Source organism: Exophiala dermatitidis (genome assembly GCF_000230625.1).
Source record: "Exophiala dermatitidis NIH/UT8656 unplaced genomic scaffold supercont1.6, whole genome shotgun sequence".
Lineage (NCBI taxonomy): Eukaryota > Fungi > Ascomycota > Eurotiomycetes > Chaetothyriales > Herpotrichiellaceae > Exophiala > Exophiala dermatitidis.
The window spans coordinates 1,885,317-1,903,829 of NW_008751651.1; the positions used below are offsets into that span (position 1 = coordinate 1,885,317).

General features: G+C 53.1%; 8 protein-coding genes across 8 annotated transcripts; 2 read left to right on the forward strand and 6 right to left on the reverse strand.

Moving 5' to 3' along the window:
* Window positions 1–49: 49 nt before the first annotated feature.
* On the reverse strand, window positions 50–2,307 carry HMPREF1120_07510 (uncharacterized protein). Its single transcript, XM_009161735.1, has one exon. The coding sequence runs from the start codon at window positions 1,928–1,930 to the stop codon at window positions 299–301; it is 1,632 nt and encodes a 543-aa protein (XP_009159983.1). The 5' UTR covers window positions 1,931–2,307; the 3' UTR covers window positions 50–298.
* A 475-nt stretch (window positions 2,308–2,782) lies between these two features.
* Window positions 2,783–3,550, reverse strand: HMPREF1120_07511 (ATP synthase subunit delta, mitochondrial; the record flags this gene model as incomplete). The annotated part of the gene is made up of 5 exons (XM_009161736.1): window positions 2,783–2,815; window positions 2,865–3,043; window positions 3,097–3,227; window positions 3,302–3,324; window positions 3,419–3,550. 5 exons carry the CDS (start codon window positions 3,548–3,550, stop codon window positions 2,783–2,785), a joined length of 498 nt encoding a protein of 165 aa, XP_009159984.1.
* Window positions 3,551–3,831: 281 nt separating this feature from the next.
* On the reverse strand, window positions 3,832–5,394 carry HMPREF1120_07512 (uncharacterized protein; the record flags this gene model as incomplete). Its single annotated transcript, XM_009161737.1, has 2 exons — window positions 3,832–4,482; window positions 4,798–5,394. 2 exons carry the CDS (start codon window positions 5,392–5,394, stop codon window positions 3,832–3,834), a joined length of 1,248 nt encoding a protein of 415 aa, XP_009159985.1.
* Window positions 5,395–6,089: 695 nt separating this feature from the next.
* On the forward strand, window positions 6,090–7,997 carry HMPREF1120_07513 (uncharacterized protein; the record flags this gene model as incomplete). The annotated part of the gene is made up of 2 exons (XM_009161738.1): window positions 6,090–6,178; window positions 6,236–7,997. The coding sequence occupies 2 exons, from the start codon at window positions 6,090–6,092 to the stop codon at window positions 7,995–7,997; spliced, it is 1,851 nt and encodes a 616-aa protein (XP_009159986.1).
* Window positions 7,852–10,292, reverse strand: HMPREF1120_07514 (fructosyl amino acid oxidase). Its single transcript, XM_009161739.1, has one exon. The coding sequence runs from the start codon at window positions 9,383–9,385 to the stop codon at window positions 8,093–8,095; it is 1,293 nt and encodes a 430-aa protein (XP_009159987.1). The 5' UTR covers window positions 9,386–10,292; the 3' UTR covers window positions 7,852–8,092.
* Window positions 10,293–10,301: 9 nt separating this feature from the next.
* HMPREF1120_07515 (MFS transporter, ACS family, allantoate permease) lies at window positions 10,302–12,639 on the reverse strand. Its single transcript, XM_009161740.1, has one exon. It carries the CDS (start codon window positions 12,203–12,205, stop codon window positions 10,643–10,645), a length of 1,563 nt encoding a protein of 520 aa, XP_009159988.1. The 5' UTR covers window positions 12,206–12,639; the 3' UTR covers window positions 10,302–10,642.
* Window positions 12,640–13,012: 373 nt separating this feature from the next.
* On the forward strand, window positions 13,013–17,181 carry HMPREF1120_07516 (5-oxoprolinase (ATP-hydrolyzing); the record flags this gene model as incomplete). The annotated part of the gene is made up of 4 exons (XM_009161741.1): window positions 13,013–13,070; window positions 13,120–13,975; window positions 14,041–14,139; window positions 14,193–17,181. 4 exons carry the CDS (start codon window positions 13,013–13,015, stop codon window positions 17,179–17,181), a joined length of 4,002 nt encoding a protein of 1,333 aa, XP_009159989.1.
* A 220-nt stretch (window positions 17,182–17,401) lies between these two features.
* On the reverse strand, window positions 17,402–17,911 carry HMPREF1120_07517 (uncharacterized protein; the record flags this gene model as incomplete). The annotated part of the gene is made up of 2 exons (XM_009161742.1): window positions 17,402–17,638; window positions 17,780–17,911. The coding sequence occupies 2 exons, from the start codon at window positions 17,909–17,911 to the stop codon at window positions 17,402–17,404; spliced, it is 369 nt and encodes a 122-aa protein (XP_009159990.1).
* Window positions 17,912–18,513: the final 602 nt, after the last annotated feature.

The following is an 18,513-nucleotide window of genomic DNA, read 5'->3' on the forward strand; positions in this document are numbered from 1 at the left end:
CTGAGGTGCTGTAAGAAAGGAGCCTCACAGTCTTTGCAGATGTAGCTAGTCTGATCTCGAATCGCCACGTCTAGCATGTCTCGATTTCATTCTCATGTGCTTGCAAGGCCAGATCCATGTTGGTATGCAAACAATCCATACGTGCTGTGTTCCGTTGGTTATGTACTTGCTTCTCTTAAACACCCCCAGACCATCTTCGAACGCAATGCCACCCTCTGTACTACTGACCCATCCTGCGACCACCTATCTTGAAGCCATGCAATGCTTTTATGCCCGTAAGTCTCCACCCCATCTCAACTCATTCGCCGTTGTCCACAGCTTCCACATTGGCTCTGATAATGACAATCTTTTCACCTTTTTCCCTAGCCTCTCTCTCTGGACTGTCACGAACCTCAACCTCGACTTTGAGACCGGCCCCACCATTTTTCGACCTGCTTCGACTGGAACCAGGACTGAGATTGAACCGCTGTTCGACTGTACGTTGTTCGCCCGTGGAAAGCCGGTGAGTCGACCTTCTCGATCTGCCTCTCGCCGGAGTTCGCGGGTCGGGTCGCGCAGGGCTGGGACTCCGCTTATTCAAGGATTCCAGCTTCTCAGCAGGAGCAAACACTTGTTTCTCTGTCATGGCGCGCTGGAGTGGGGTTCTGGGTTCTGACGGGGCGTCATTGGCCTTCGTATCAGGCATTATCCCTTCTACTTCTTCGCTGATGGGAACTTGAAGTGGCGGCAGATTTGTAGGTTTCAATCCTTGAAGATCCACATGGTCCTCTATCAGTTGCGCCTCCATGACGACTGGACGAGCACGGATTTCTCGTCGAATAAGTCGTTCCCTTTCTGCATGTCTTCGGCGTTTTTCAGCATCATCTTTTTCATTGGCAGCCTGGAGCAAGTCCTGTACTCTGCTTTGTACTGCGTTCGACTTTTTCGGTGGGAGGGAATCATTCTTTGCTTGGACAGTCGCTGGGCCAGATTCTGCCTCTTGAACAGGGGCGGAAGGAGATTTATTGAAGAGACTCCACTTGAAGGGCCAACCAATCGACGGCTTTCTCTGATGGAATACTTCGTCCGCAGCCTTTTCATCAGTGGACGGCGGCTCTTTCGGAGTGAGCTCTTCTGCCGCGGGCGGAGAACTCTTGCTCGACTTTTGTTCCGCGCTAACCATGGCCGGAAGGGTCAATGGTATCAAGGGAGTGCCTGGTCTTTCCTCAATGGCTCCTGCGAATTTGATTCTTGCAACCGTGTTCGTCTCCTTCCCAGTAAGAGTGTCATCCTTCGCTCGTGGAAGACGCCGAGAAGCCTGTTCATGCTGGGAAGGCTTCGGGACGAAGCTCTCAAACATGGCTGCTCTCTGCTTCACAGGGCTTAGCTGGTGAGAGGCGGCGGCATCAGAACCCTGACGCAATGGGCTCGGTCTGCTGTTTGGCCCAAGAGTTTCCTCATCATGGTTGTCACCGTAGCGGCCTTCTTGACTCGATCTTTGCGAAGTCGACCTTTCCTCGTAGTTGACTCGGACTGACTCTTCGCTGCTCCGTGGCATAGCAGTTTCTGTGCTTCGTAGGGATTTGTGGCCGCGTGATTGTGACTGCCGACGAGTTGTTTGGCTGATGTGTGGCGGCAGCTCTAGACTGCGCCTGGACGGGGTCTCATCGCTGACTTCTCCAGAAAAGGCTCCGGGCATGAACGACTGGTCCTCAATCGCATCATCCAGCATGAGTCCTAATTCCTCCAGTGTATCTACCCTCTGCATCTTTGAGCTTCTCGCCACAAGACCCTTGTCAGCTACTGATCGCAGCCGTGACCTCGCCGCTGCTATTTCCCCAGTAGGGTCGGCCACGTTCTCCATTGAACGGTATTTCCGATGAAGTGAAGGCAAGTCAGTCTCTTCAGTTGGTCGTCGGGAAAGGATTTGTTCATGAGGGGGACATTCCATGCTGGTGACAGGACGAGTCGGGGCGGCTTTTGGGCCTTCATCTCCATCGCCAGTCTCTGCGGCAAAAGGTGTCCTCTTGTAGAAAATGGATCCTACGGGAGGACGGCCATCCCCTCTGAACCCTTCTTTTCCATCTCTTGCCGCCCTGCCGGCCGGAGATGCAAAGTTTTGATCTTGCCGTTGGCCGTGACCTGAGAGGACACCGAAGTCCGTTGCCTGTGTCAGAACACGGCGCTGAGAGTTCAGTTTCGGGGCGCTGCGTTCGAATCCGATGTCCTGGAACGCCCGAATACGGTCGGCCACGGTGCCTCGTTGCGGTCTGGCCTCAAGTTAGCATTTCGCAATGATTACAAACATTGGAGAATGAGCAGACCCTGATGAGCTACTCATGCTCGGAGATGTTTAGCAAGTGTTATTTCAATGTCGATCATATTGGATTGCTGAAATGCTGCCAAATTAACAAGGGTAGTGCAGATGGTAAAACATGCAGTTTCGCCCTTTGGGGCCTGTTGTGTTGGCGACAGCTCTTTCCTCCAAGAGCCTGGGCGAGCACCCGCTGGTGTAAGGCAGGAGCGGGCGACAAGGGCAATTGGTCTCCTGTCTGCGGGACCAATTCATGGCCGGCGTAGTCCAGGCTGAAGGCATTATTGGCAGCAGGAGGTTGTTCAAATGATATGTTGCGCCTGTAATGTGTTGCAATGCGCAAGGTTGCAAGGAAAACATGAAAGGAAAGCTTAATAAGAAACGAAGAGCTTCAAGCGCTTAAACAACTGAACAGTATGTCTTGTCACAATTCCGTTGAATCTTTTCCGCTGTGTTATTTTATATGTACAGAAACTGTGACATGCGCACTTATTTCAGTGCCGCCTGTAAAGATTCCAAAACCTGTTGTGCGTTAGCATGCGTTGACTGGATTGTGCAGGAATCCCATTACCTCAAGCTCAATCTTGGCCTCAGCAATGTCCTGCTCGCTTCCGTTTCCATTGGCGATCTTCTGAGCTTCGGCGATTTGCGATCTGACAGCCTCTTCGCTGAAGTCCTCCAAAGGGAATCCCTCAACGGCGTTTATGGTCAAGTGAGAGTTGGGCTGGACAACGGCAAATCCTCCGGACACTGTACAAGCGTAAGCACTGCCCACTCCGTCTCCTTTGTATATCTTCACGTACGGAAGAATTGCTTGTTTCCACCGTTCTCTTCGATGATTTCCACCAAACCAGGCTTCAACTGTTCAATGGAGGGAACGTGTTGCGCGAGAATACCCATCTCGCCGGATTCAGCGGGGACATTCACTTGCACGCTGAGTAAACTCGGTCAGCTTAAGGAGCACGAAGGTTTTGGCAATGGTTGAGGTTTGCATTCGTCGGAACGTACACATCTTGCGATTTGTAGATTGCCTATTCTCGGACTACGTCAGCTGAATGCTCCAAATGTAACCCGAATATCCTCCAGCCCGTGCAGGGTGTGTATAATCTTCTGGTGCTAGCGTACCTGGTGCGGAAGAGCAAGGGAAAGCTTTATTTTGTCCGAGACTGCTTCAGCATAGCCTCTGCGTTGGATTGGGTTGAAAGCAGCGGCCGATCTGACGCGGAGCGCAGCACGAGACAGTCGAAGGGCGCTCATGTTGACGAAGAGCGAGGAATCGTGGCAGAATAGGCCTTAAGTATAGTAGTGAGCTCCGATCGAGCTTCTTACTGCGCTCCAAGTTGAGGTCGACACGCCAAGTAGTATACTTCCATTCGCAGTTTAGTGCAGGTTCGCAGCTTGGAAAGGATGCGAATACTTTGGGCAGGTAAACCGACCGCAACCGTTATGACTAAGCCGACATGAGTTCAAAGACCGGGCACCTACTAGAACTGGTACGAGTCATCTCTCTTCACGCAGTTCCATACAAATCCCTTGCATCACATATACAGTTCTTGCATACCAGCCGGTAGCTTGAAAAGTTCGAATCCTTCATCCACCTTTTTGTTCAGCGGATTCTCGTCCATTTTGGCGAGACCCGTGGCGGTTTTCTCCCAACGGTCCAGTAGACCAACCTCCCAATCCTGGAACCTGCGCGCAGACTGAGGAAGGATGTTCGTGCTTTCTTCCAGGGTCTTTCTGAAATCTACAAAGTCTTCTTCTGTCACAACGAGCTCTTCGTATGTGGTGCTGTTCGCGTCCAAGAATTTGACGGGGTTGGCGACAACCTTGTAGAACACCTTCATGGCCCGGTGCGCCGTGGGCCCTCGCTTGCTGCTCGAATAGTAGATGTCGGGATTGAAGATCCACAGCATCAGGCCTTCATCCTCCTCGACATGGGTTCCGGCACGATTGTCAGCATGAACCACTACCCTGCGGGTAACAGAGCTCTCAATCAACGACAACAGCTGACCACAAACAAAGGTTGCGGCGGGAAAGCTTTCCGAATCTCGATTCGAATCTGGAACGACCTGGAGTCTGGACTTGACCAATCGGCGACTATCCTCATTCTCTTGACTAGAGCCAATAGTGGTCCCGCAGCCAAAACACTTGACGACGTAGGCGCCTGCCCTAGATGCGTGCTTAAAAAGCTGGAAGAGGTTCTGAGTTAGCTGACATGTACCTCACAACCATCCCTTTGCGATCTGCAGCTCAAAGACGCAAAGGCGAAATTAGGAGGCGTATCCATCGGAAAGAGAGGAGCAGGTCATCCATCGCTGCAAGCAGGAGGTTGACACATACGCCCCATGGACACAGAGCATATAAATCAATATGCGGCGAACGTATCAGAAACTGGATCAATTGAAATCTCGAATATCAAGATTGAACAGTCTCTTTCTTTACGCCGGAGTAAGGAGGGAGTACTCCAGGGGGGTTCTTAAATTCCTTTTGGAATGGAAACTTACTTTGAGGTTCTGGCAGTCCTTCTCATGCAACAGAAAAGAGACGGTATCCACAAGCCCAGCACCAGGGCTGGCAGTAAATTTGCTGGTGGGAGCAAAGCCTTTGGATTCGGCTGCATGCTGCTCATTGCTGGGATCATCATGTGGCTTGTGACAAAACCAGAAATCCATCAGCTCCGCCCAGTGAGTGCTAGGCAGATCCTTCCAGACAGTGACCTTTCCGGCAGACAATATATCGGCACCACAGCTTTTGCATCGGACAGAAGTGTTCGTCGTTAAATCCCCAGCCGACCAGGGCACTTCGATACTGCCTGCGTCGTCGTCGGCTGGTTTCAACTGATCAACATCGTCTATCTGCAACCGAGCGGAAATCTCGGTCCTTTTGTCCGTGGGAAACGTGACATTGGCAGTGCCCGATATTTGTGTCGGGAGGTAGATGCTGGACGACTCTTCGTCGTGGATCGCTGTGATTACCTTCTTATCTGAAGACAACAGTATTTTCGTGTGCTCATTTTTGGCGGTCTCGAGAGAGGCGTACAGGGTAAGCTGGCGAATGTGAGTAAGCGCTTCGGCATAGAGATAGATCTTCGGTTTGGACATGATTTGTTCCACTTCGAGACGACAAGTTGTGGACAGTCCTCGCACCCACCCTGTGCGCGGTTTCACTGTATCGAACGTGCTCAACCACGACAAAGGGCAGCTCCAATGGTGGCAAGGCTGTGTTTTTGGTGACGTCCTGGATGGTGGCCAAAGGCAACTATCGCCCAGCTACAGGTGTAAGTCGTCAGGACACTTTCAGATTAACGCCTTGCTTTGGGTGTTGATCTGGTGTGATCTGGCAGGCGACCGGGTATTCCACCAGAAGTCCATTATTGCGCCGGAAGAAGGATTTGAGACATTGAGTTGTCTGTTCATCCGTGATCAATGTCTGCCAGTGAAGTGTGGTTCAGAAATCATTTTGTGTGGATGGTTGCATGCGGTGCCGTAACTACGCGCTAAGATGCCCTCAATCCACCGTAGGTCCCTGCAAAAGTACCCCGCCCATCCGGCACCCGTGCTAACCGCAAATGGAATACTTTATCGCGAGGACCAGCGTCTTGGGCCGACGCTAGAAACAACGACAGCCGAGATAAGAGACGTCGGCTTCCTCCATGAATCAGAACTTGAACGCCTCGTCAGCGCCTGCATAGTGTCAAATATGGACGGGTACCTACCATACAGTGTCTCATACCAGAGAAGAGGCTTGCTTCACCCATGCGTCTGACAAGAAATGATCCCCCACTCGAGACGTTCCCATGATCAAGCACGCGACCCAGCATGAGCGCTCGAAAGATAACAAGAAGCCGGTCAGGATGTTCGGCTTGTCGGTTGCAAAGGGTGAAATGTGACGGTGAGGGATCTCCCCGTGTACATTATTTCCCACATCCACTGACAGAGCAAGGACAGAGGGTCGACCTAGATGCCAGAGGTGTCTCAGACAGAACCTTGCATGTCACTACGGAGGCATCCGCTTGATCTGGGAGAATGACAGCGAAGCACGAGGAGTATGCCACGGGCGTCAAGGAGTCTGGAAAAAGGCTGGCAAAGCAAGCACTCGAACGGCTTCCAGTCCCGAGGCTGGATACCCTAGCACCGACGCGTTCCCCGTCATTGAGCGTGCTTATTTCTTAAACACGACTTATAAGGACTTTGAGTTGCACTACACCATCAATACACCGAAAGCCTCGCCATGCACACCGAGGGAGCACCAGGAAGATGATCATGACGAGCAGAATTCTCAGTTTAACGAAGTCGTCGTAGCCACGGATCCATCTCTCCATGCGAAGACGCTGCTCCACGCGTTGTCACCATTTCCAGTCGTGACTCGGTCCAGCGATTCGATTCTCCTTTCATATTACGACCTCGTAATCTGTGCATCACGGACAGTACTCGACGATGAACAACACAATCCATATCGACACGTTCTGCTACCCATGGCGCTTCACTCGCAGGGTCTATACGAGGCAACCCTGGCGATATCAGCTTACACACTCCATCTGAGCCAGCCAGATCTTGCGACGACAGCGCTAGAACACCGGCAGCAGGCGTTGAAAGCACTGATACACCTGATCAACCAGGAGAACCCCGACGGCACGGTCATGGACGAGATCCTTGCACTGGTTCTCATGATTTGCTGGTACGACATCTCAGATGGCTGCCGTCCATCTTGGGTCAAACACCTTGCCGGATTTCGTGGTCTCCTACATCATATACCACGAAGGAACAAGACAAACCAATCTCTTCTCAGCCTTCGACTTGAGAAATTCTTTCTCCAATATTTCGTCTTTCACCTTGTTTTGGCAAAAGCCACGTTCCACGATGGCGACATGGAGATCGAAGAACAACCACCGTCGGAGGGCAGGAGTAGCTTAGTCCATGAGGGTTCTGGCTCTCTGGCAGTGGCTGAATCCTGGCTCTCGCCTTCCACTTCGGCGCTATCCATTCAAATGTCTCTCGACGACCTTGACCAGATCGACCTTTACATGGGATTTAGCAACTCGTTACTTTTGCTCATCAATGAGATCGCAGAAATGACCAAGATCAAACCCGACGCCAGTGACCGTGAGCAACGAAATCTGAAACTACTTGCTCGAGCATGCAGGATCAAGGAAAGTCTTGTCAGGCTGGAAAAGACAAATTCTCATTTGGGCAGTATGCCCGAGCTGGCAGACAAGGAGCCTACTGTGGTCGCCATTGCCGAGATCTATCGACTAGGAGCGCTTCTCTACTTGCACGAGGTCCTCTCGACGCCGGCGTTGGAGTTTCCGTACTGCAGACGCATTTTCAAAGCAGGTGAAAAGGAACACTACGTCTCGCAGATTCTTGACATGACCAGCTCCAACATCACACAGATATGTAGTGTGGCGAGCATGCCCCTTTGGTCCCTGTTCCTCGCGGGATGCTGCGCCATCAGCGAGACGGATCGGGTTAAAGTGCTCCAGATCTTCGAACACGTCGAGAAGCAGTGCCAGTTCGGCAACGTCATCCCGGCTCACGCAGCTTTGGAAGCCGTATGGCGCCAAAAGGATCTATTGAGGGACGAGCCTTCGCCTGCTTCGGGTCGAGCCCAAAACCAAAGAGGGAACAGAGCCCAAACCTATGTGCAATACGAATGGGAGAAAGCGCTCGATATGCTTGGTGGCTGGAGAATCAGTCTAACATAACAGGTGGATTCATTCCCGCATGTACCTTTCCCATCTATCTGAGATTTTCTCTCGGGCCGATCCTAACACCGCCTACACTCTGCAGTTATAGGACATCAAAGCCTTGCCTCTCGCTTCTGAGGTCCATTTCTCCTTCTGCCATGCCAACCCGAGAGATCGCGCAACTCCATTTCAGGATCCATGTGGGCCAGATTCGTTCCCATCTTCTGATTAGGCCGCCACCGCCAGGCCCGTGCAATATCCGGTTCCAAGGTCCCCTCCAACAAATCAGCGATATATTTGCCCAACACAGGCATGAATTTGAAGCCATGGGCCGAGCCACCTCCGGCAATGAAGAGGCCCTTATGGTCCGGATGGGGAGTAATCAAGAAATGGCGATCCGGGGTATCGGCGTCCCAACACAGCCGAGTGAACGAAAAAGGTCTGTCCGCCAATTCAGGCAAGACTCTCCTGATATTTCGGCGCATCGTGGCTTCGATCTCCAAAGGCAGGCCATCGTCTGGATTCTCGACAAAAGTGTGGGGCGTGGAAACACCATTTTTAGACATAGTGTTGGTGATGAATTGGCTGTGCGCCGTCTTGAAAACGCCATCCTGGGCCGGAGGGAAGAAATACCCCAATTCCAAGTTATCCAGTATCGGCATGTTCTGGTAGCGTTTCGCCTCTTCTGGAGACAGTTGGATGTGTGCGACACTGTGTCCCTTGGCGATCAGCTGGTCCTTGAGGTCAATGAGACTGGGAAGCCATGCACCCGCCGCTAGAACCACCAAGTCCGCGGTGTGAACTGTCCCATCGCGAGTTCGAACACCGGCACATTTCCCATTGGATACAATGAGCTCTTGCACCGTACCTCTGTCAGTGCCCGAAACAAATTCGACACCGTTGGCCCGGGCCGCCTCGGCCAATCTTTTCAACGCCTCGCCTGAAGCGATCCAGCCGGCGCTGGGGTTCCATACGTTGATGTTCCACCCGTCTAGGTCGCCCTTGACCTGAGGAATGCGCTGACGCACCTGGTCCTTGGACAGGATCTCGAGCCCTTTGACGCCCAGCCGCTCCGACGTGCTTATCGATCCTTTCACGAAAGGAACCGACAGGTTCAACGCGCTCAGCACCCATCCTGGAACATGGTAGAGGTCCCGGTAGAGGTCGGACGACTTGTATATCTCAATGGCCTCGAGCGCCAGTCGCGCGTAAAGTGGCTCGTTGTAGTCGAAGCGGATGACTTTGCTGATGTCGGTCGATGCCGCATCGATCGAGGGCACCGGATGCTTGTCAAGCACCCGGATGGATTTGTAGCCTCGTTGGGACAGGTGGTATGCTGTCGATGTCCCAAACGCTCCAGCGCCGACTATCAGGATTCGAGAGTTTTTGTCCATTTTGCCTGCCATTCAATCTGATATATATACCCGGCTGTCCAACAGTCCCAAATCAAAGACCAAGTATATAAATCCCTTGGTAAACAGATCCCAAGATATAATACCGGAAATATACCACGGGTTGTCTATGCCATTAAAAATCAAGCACAGATATATACGCGCCTTTCCAATCAATAACACCACCGAAACTTATTAGGTATGGTAGGGCAATGGATCCCTCCAACCGTGGCACAGGCCCACTCTGGCGCACGCAATTCCGCCAGAATACTAATGTTGTAGTAGTGACTGAATTCACAACTGAGGAGGACAACAGAATACAACTTATTATAACGCTACCACACCACCCAAGTCCTATTCGCCATGAGCCAGAATGAAGAGCATTTCAAAGACGGAAGGTCGGTCCTAGACTTCCCATACAACTACTGGGAGCGGGTACAGTGCCTAGGTAGGTGTCAGCCTGACGGAGATGCGAGTTGCCAGTGCAACTTTCAGATCGATGCCAGTGGGTCATCCAGTTCAATCCAATGCAATCTCATTCACCAGCGCCAGTGGGGTTCCGGACCGACCTTCCTCTCCTCAAAGTTGTGTTTCTCTACCTGACCAACAACATAATAACCGAACCGAAGCGAAAGCACCGCTACAGAATACCCGGCCGTCATATTCTAGTTTCCTGGAATCGAGCAGGAATCACGATTGCCGTGGCAAGCTATTGTTCGGCTGTTGGAGATAGCCCGAGTGAAAGTGGCTGCTGGCGTTCCAATTCTCTGGATGGTCTCGAGGGCTCTCAGGTCCCGGATGTCAAAGAGCCACACTGCATTCAAACTGCTTGCCCGTGTGCCCAGGTGACGAGGTTTTCCGTCAGCCTTGCGCCGAGCCAAAGTGGTAATAAGAGGTGGGAAGTGCGTCCTTCAAGTTCGTGAACGGGAGGAGCGACCCCCGACCAAACTTTTCTACATGTGTGTGCTTGGCAAGGATTCCTAAGATCTCTCCCACTGCAGTAGCAGCGGGTGACTTCAATTGCTATCAGTCCACGTAATTATCACATCTCGATGTCTGTCTTCTGAGATCGTTGATTGACAGAACCTGTTACTGGGTTACAACTTCACGGCTCAGTCAGAACATATACTATCTGGTGAAGTGCAAAGGCGAAGCCATGACGTCCCCGGTGTATTCCCTTCGCAACGTGGGTAATGCAAAAGACAACTATACTTTGCCCGTACATAAGGTAAGCTGCCTATAGGTAGGTACGCCCGTTGTCTCAGCTCTCAATCAATAGGTGTAGACAAACGTCTTCTTCTCCTTATCAGTCAAATCCTGGAACGCAGCAATCATGTCCTCCTGCGTATCATGTGCAGCACCAAGTTCATTTGCCTGAACGACGGCAGCAGCACGTCGCTTGTTCTCGAAGAAGCAAAGACAGCCGTACACAATGATGGAGCCAATCGCCACGACAATGCAGCAGAGCAAGCCGATATATCCATGGGAGTAATCGGGAGCATCGGAGCTGCGGAAAACTTGCGGGCCCAAAATATTTCCCAGGCAGTAAGAGACGAAAAATATGGCGTTCATGGTGACCTTTTTGGAGTGACCCGAGGTGTTGGCCATGGGGAGGGAAGTCGCCAGGACATAAGGCGCCCAGTAGGTGTAAAAGACGTAGTAAGCGGCGAGCAGACCGTGCTTGTTGTCGCGGGGCAGCTTCCACATGAGAATGGCACAGATCATGGGCACGAGATTGGCAACGGCGATGGTCAAGCACCGAATATTGGGGATGTGAGCACACAGAAAAGCCAGCATCAGTTGCCACACCGTCGCGAGGACGCCGGTCGGGATGCCCAGGAGAGTGGTGTTGAGTTTCGAGTACCCGAGCCCGGAGACGATGATGGCAGCAAAGGTGACCAGGCCGCCGTTGGGGATGTTCTGGGCCACGGCGAAGGTGGCCAGCGCCCACGTCTTGGGATCCGTCAGACACTCTTTGATCTGGTACCATTTGATCTTGCGGTCTTCGATACCCGTCTTGTTGTCCTTGACGCGGCGGAGGCAGATGTATTTTTCGCGGGCACTCAACCACCGGCATGTCACGGGCGTGTCGGGCAAGCAGAACCAAATGACGACAGCCCAGAGGAACGAATAGCCGCCGAGCACAAGAAACAAAAGGCGCCAGGGAGCGATGCTGGTGTGCGTGTGTCCGATACCATAGCTGATAATGCCGGAGAAGATGGATGAGCCTTGGTTGAACCAGAACGCCACCCTGATGGGTTGTTCTTCGCGAGTCCACCACATCACGGTGAGGATGCTGGACACAGGAAATATGAGCGCTTCTGACATGCCCATGATGAACCGGCAGGTGGCCAAGCCGCCAAAGTTGTGCGTCGCCGCAATGCACATCATGATCACCCCCCAGCTGAACACCGCACCAGCGAGCAGTTTGGCTACTGGCAGCCGTTGGATCAATATTGCGCTGGGATACTCGAGCACCAAGTACCCAAAGTAGAAGATTGATCCTACCCACGAGTACTGGTCGCTGGTCAGATGGGCGTCCTCGCGCATCCCGTAGATGGCTGCGTTGGATATGATGACTTTGTCCACGGCCGCCAGGATGATGGTTGCCGCCACCAGAGGCAGGATGATCAGATCAATCTTCCAGAGCACCTTTCGAGCCTCCTCTTTCGTCACCTCCTTCTCGGTGATGGACGGATCCAGCCCGGCCAAGAATGTGACGGCGACATCTTGATCCCCTTGCTGTGAGAGAGTGTTGGCAATTTCAATGTCGGCCCCGGCCTTGTCTGCGGCTGCTTGAGCTGTATCGCTCTTGGGATTCTTCTCGTAGTCCATCTGGAGAGGCCCAGGATAACCAGTGATCGTCAAGGGATATCAACGCAATCAGAGAGACTGGTGGCACTCAGAGGCTTCGAGAAACAGTGTCACACAGAGCAGATGTCGTTGTTGTTATACCTTTGAGGAGTGCGACCCCTGTACTTAAGCATTTTCTTCCCCAGTCCAACTGGATAGCTGCCAGTGCCAGGTATGTTGCTGATATCAGAAGCCAAGTGCGGAGGAGGCGAACACAAGGCCCTCGTTATCAAAACCATTCCGTTTCCGATCATGTCATTGGGCACTATCGTGTCAGACTCCAGAAGCTGTGAATCATCCATATGAAGCGGGTGCCGGATCAAGGCCTGGGGTAGAGGAAGGTCGTTCCAGGAGGAATAGGGTCTCCACAGCACCAGGGTCGAGGGAAGGTCGGTCCGTTATCTGTGTAAACTTACCGTCCAACCTAGGTTATGCCCCTCGTGCCGGGGGAGACGTCCACCGTCCACTATCCCCAAAATGGGTCGTTGATATCCAATTTGTGGGACACTGGGCGTCCCAATCCTGGAGAAGACCGTCCACGCCAGTTGCCCTCATGGACGCCGTGACACATTGACCCGCGACGCCATGTTGTGGTCTCATGAAATGGCTCTGGTCTCCGACCTCGCGCAGATAAAAAGGACTGCACAGCACCTAGGGCGGCCGCGCGTAATGACAAAATTGCCCGAGGTTGAGTTTGGCTGAATCTGTCGCTGCGGCACAAAGAAAGAGGCGATTTGTTGTTCTCGCGGTTCGTTCGTCCATCAGACGCAAACAAACCGGTGATTGACCATGTCGCCTCACAAAGTCCAAGTCGAGGTCGATGGCCTCAAGATCAAGGTCGCGATCGGTATGCGCAAGATACCATATTCTCAGACTGTGCTGATTGTGCTTTTCAGATCGTGGAGGGACGTTCACCGACTGCCTGGGCATCGTGGAAGGTCGCGATGAGGACATAGTGGTCAAGCTGCTCTCACAGGATCCTGGCAACTATCAAGATGCACCAATCGAAGGCATCCGCAGGATCCTCGAGGAGGCCACTGGCCGCTCGTTTCCACGGAATCAAAAGCTCGACATCGGCGGCTTCTCCGATTTCCATGTCCGTATGGGCACCACGGTGGCTACGAATGCGCTCCTTGAACGGAAAGGCGAGCGGATTGCCCTCTGCATTACCAAAGGATTCAAGGACGCTCTCATCATCGGGAATCAGTCGCGGCCGAAGCTCTTCGCCCTCAACATCGAGCGGCCAGAAGTCCTTTTCCAGGATGTGATTGAGATCGATGAGCGAGTCACTATCGAGGACTATCAGCAGAACCCCCGGCCAGATCATGCAGCACTCGCCCAGGCTCTGGAAACTGATCCTGACCTGGTCAAGGGAGTCAGCGGCGATGTCATCCGCATCCTGGACAGACTGGATGAGCAGAAGACCCGGAAAGACCTGCAGAGTCTTTACGACAGAGGATATAGGTCAATTGCCGTCTGCTTGGCCCATTCCTATACCTTCCAAGAACATGAACTGGCAGTTAGGCGGATTGCGCAGTCCATTGGCTTTACACAGATCTCCCTCTCTAGCCAGCTCTTGCCTATGATCAAATTGACCTCTCGCGGCGCTTCGGCTACCGTGGATGCCTACTTGACCCCGATTGTCAAGAAATACATTGAAGGTTTCCGGGCTGGCTTCGAGGACGGTCTCAATTCAGAAAATACGGGCTGCGAATTCATGCAAAGCGATGGCGGCTTGGTCAGTTTCGATAAGTATGCATTCTTTGTTGGCCTCCAAAAACAAAGTAGCAGTTTCATGACTAACACATATGTTATAGATTTACAGGACTGCGAGCTATCCTCTCGGGTCCTGCGGGAGGTGTGGTGGGCTATGCCCGGACTTCGTTTGATCCGAAAGTCAACATCCCGATCATTGGGTAAGTGAGAATATATTCCTGGCCAGATGTCTAGTTTGCCTGACGCTCTCCAGGTTCGACATGGGTGGGACAAGCACAGATGTTTCACGGTTTGACGGGACGTTCCACCAGACCTTTGAGAACACGACGGCCGGGATAACGGTGATGGCACCTCAGTTAGACATTAACACCGTCGCCGCCGGAGGAGGCTCGATATTATTCTGGCGTCACGGACTGTTTGTGGTCGGGCCCGAATCTGCCGGTGCGCATCCGGGACCAGCGTGTTATCGCAAGGGGGGGCCATTGACAGTGACTGACGCGAACCTATTCCTCGGGCGCCTGCTGCCTCAATACTTTCCGAAGATCTTTGGGCCGAGCGAGAATGAGCCGCTGGACATTGAGGTGACACGACAGAAGTTCAATGCCCTGGACGAACAGATCTCGCAAGAAACAGGCCAGCGCAAGACGGCCGAGGAAGTGGCTCTTGGATTCATTGAGGTGGCCAACGAGTCCATGGCCAAACCAATTCGAGCGCTCACCCAAGCCCGCGGGTTCGACACGTCGGCGCACCATCTTGCCTGTTTCGGAGGAGCGGGAGGACAGCACGCCTGTGCAATTGCGTCGTCACTGTCAATCGGCACGATCATCGTCCACCGCTATTCATCCATCCTTTCAGCATACGGCATGGCGCTCGCGGACGTTGTGCACGAGGCTGCTGAGCCGGCGTCGAGCGCATTGAACGAAAAGACAATGCCGGAAATCCAACAGCGCATCGACCGGCTGAAACAAAAGGTCCATAAAGAGCTGACCAGCGACGGAATTCCCGAGAGCACCATCCATTACGAGGTGTACCTCAACCTGAGATATGCCGGGACGGACAACTACCTGATGGTGCTGGAGCCGGCCGACGGCGATTTCAAGAAGGCCTTTGTGGCGGAGCACAAGCGCGAGTTCACCTTCACATTCGAGAATAAGGACGTCTTGATTGAAACGCTGCGGGTGCGAGGAATCGGCAAGTCGCTCGAACTCCCGCCGGAGAGTCCGTATGAGGCTCTGGAGAAAATGAGCTTCTCCCAAATTTCTGATGAGCAAATCGACGACAAAACCTCGATTTATTTTGGAGGAGTTGGCCGAGTCGAGGCGCCAGTTTACTTCTTGGGCAACGCCAGGCCCGGCAGTTTGATCCCAGGGCCAGCGGTGATATTGGACAAGACGCAGACTATCATCGTGGAACCACAGGCGACAGCGAGGATTCTCCCTCGCCACGTGGTAATTTCCATGCCGACAACCAAGACAGGCTCGACAGAGCACACCAAGGTGGTAGACCCGATCCGGCTATCGATATTCGGACATCGATTCATGTCGGTGGCAGAGCAGATGGGGCGGATGTTCCAGAAGACGTCTGTGTCGACCAACATCAAGGAGCGACTAGACTTCTCATGCGCCATGTTCTCGCCGGACGGCAAACTGGTGGCCAATGCGCCGCATGTGCCCGTCCACCTGGGCTCGATGGAGTACGCGGTGCGCTACCAACACGACAAACACGTCCGGGGCGAAACTACCCTCCAACCGGGCGACCACATCCTCACCAACCACCCCCTCGCAGGCGGCACACACTTGCCAGACATCACAATCATCACGCCCGTATGGGACGAGGCAGGGCAGAAGATTATTTTCTACGTGGCATCACGGGGCCACCATGCCGAGATTGGCGGGACGCGACCTGGTTCAATGCCATCAGACAGCAAAATGCTGTATGAAGAAGGGGCGATGACCATGGGCTTTAAGATCGTGACGGGCGGCCACTTCGAAGAGGACCGCGTGCGACGGTTCCTGTGTGACGAGCCAGCGTCGTTCCCCAACTGCAGCGCGACTCGTACGTACAACGACAACGTGTCGGATCTGAAGGCAGCAATAGCAGCGAACCAAAAAGGCGCGCAGCTGATTCAAGAAATGATCGACGCCTTTGGTCTGCAAACCGTCCACTTCTACATGGACGCGATCAAGGCCAACGCCGAGGTGGCGGTACGGGACTTCCTGAAGAAAACCCACCGCGAGACAGGCGGGAAGCCGTTACGTTTCATCGATTACATGGACGACGGATCCCCAATCGCTCTCGAAATCCGCATCGACGGTTCCACGGGCGACGCCGAGTTCGATTTCACCGGCACGGGCCGCGAGACGTTCAATTGTCTCAACGCACCGAAGGCCATCAGCCACTCGGCCATCATCTATTGTCTCCGCTGCTTAATCAACGTCGACATCCCACTCAACGAGGGCTGCCTGGCCCCTTGCAAAGTGATAATTCCCGACGGAACACTCCTCAACCCATCAGGGTATGCTGCCGTGTGCGCGGGCAATCCAATCACATCGCAGCGCATCACCGACACCATCCTCGGTGCCTTCGGGGCCTGCGCCGCCTCCCAGGGTGACTGCAACATTATCTCGTTCGGCATGGGCGGCGGTGTCGACGCGCAGGGTAACGAAATCCCCGGCTTTGGCGTCGGCGAGACGATCTGCGGCGGCAGCGGCGCAGGACCCTACTGGCACGGCACCTCAGGCGTGCATGTCCACATGACAAACACGCGCATTACCGACGTCGAAGTCTACGAGCTGCGATATCCGATCATATTGCGCCAATTCGGGCTTCGCAAAGGATCCGGTGGCAAAGGTCTCTTCAATGGTGGCGACGGCGTCACTCGTGAAATCGAGTTCCGTATCCCCCTTTCTGCATCTATGCTCAGTGAAAGACGTGTCATTCCGCCGTACGGTATGGCTGGTGGCGGGCCCGGAAAAGTCGGCTTGAATTTATATGTTAAGCGTGAACATGATGGTGTGGAACGGACTATCAATATCGGTGGTAAGATGGAGTTGAGTACGCAGCCGGGCGAGAGATTGATTATCAATTCCCCTGGAGGCGGTGCTTGGGGTGCTCCTGGGCGACATGTTCCTGAAAGCGATGAACGAAAGCTGAACGCTGCTACACTGGCTGCTTCGGCGACTCGCTTCGAACCCAGAGGGAGTGTCTTTGATTGGGATGCCGCTGCTCAGGCCGCGCAGTAGAATAGATAGGTATATATACATAGTATTCTTTGTAACTGTAACTCTTTTCGGGTACTGCAGTGGTAATTGGATTGGTGCACTAGTATCCGGTCCTGTGACATGGGATGGTATGCATAGCTGTCCAGTGTGCACTGCATGAGAAAATACAAGTACTAGGTACTGTTGGATCAAGTAGAAAGGGATGTTTGTCTGCTACTACTACCAAAATACAGTGCATCAATCACCCTTCGTCTCCTTGTCGCTTGCTCAGATTCATGTCTTCATTCCGTGTTGCTTGCTCAGGCTTGGACTGTTCGTCGTCTACCTCAGATACATCATGACTCTCCCTTGCTCGCTTGCCAGCATGGTATAGCACACCTTTCGTTCGTCCGTGGACAATCTGTCCAGTTTGCTCTCGCCCTCCCCAGACCTTCTTGGGCATCTCAGCAGGCATGTCCGCATTTATGACATCTAGTGCCTGGAATCACCCAAACTTCGACGCCCTTCGACTTGCAATTTGGACATCTCACGCCGTTCATCTGTGCTCGTAATCACATCTTAGTTTCCTATACCTCTTCTTGAACCTCACTCAGACATAGTAAACTCGTATGATACTTACAGGAAGAGTTCGAATACCACCTGGGCTCAGGGTCCGGTCTTGTTGCGGGCCGATGGCGTTGGCATTGGAAGAAGTAGGTTCCGTGCGAGGGTGGGGAGGGTCTTCCAGGATGTTGAACTTCGGACGGGCCATGGTGTAAACAAACGTGGAAAATGGGATGGCGATATTGACTGAGGAGAACTCGAAATAGGTTGTGATAGTTTGTAAATATAAAGGTCTGATCGGAGTCGTTCCGGTTAGATGAAGAAAGAGTGCTAGCTAGAGACTCGAGAAAGAAGGATTCCCACGTCCTTTTATACCGCAATGCTCCTTTGCAAACGTCAAGAACCGTGTCACGGCGGAGCGTGAGGGCCCTCGATTCGTTTTTCGAAGCCACTTGCAAACTCTGCAATACCATATCGATAGTGTTGAGGAGACACAAACGCGTCGAGCTCCCAGTCGAGTTCCCAGTCAAGCAACCCGGTCGTCTGCTCATCACGTCCCAGCCTGGAAGGACGTAGCACAACTGTTGAGAAACAATACCTGCTTAGCGGGTGTTGCATCCTCCCGTCGTACAAACAGCTCGAAGACCTGCGATCAACCCGTTTGAGTTGAGTCTTCAGTACAATCGAGCAGAGGAAGATCCGATCCGGACTTCACACCTCCACGAACGTAGAACAGAGCCTGGCCCAAAAACACATCATGCATGGTGACTGGCCAGGATAGAAGTCCCGCTGGACGATTAATAGTGCATA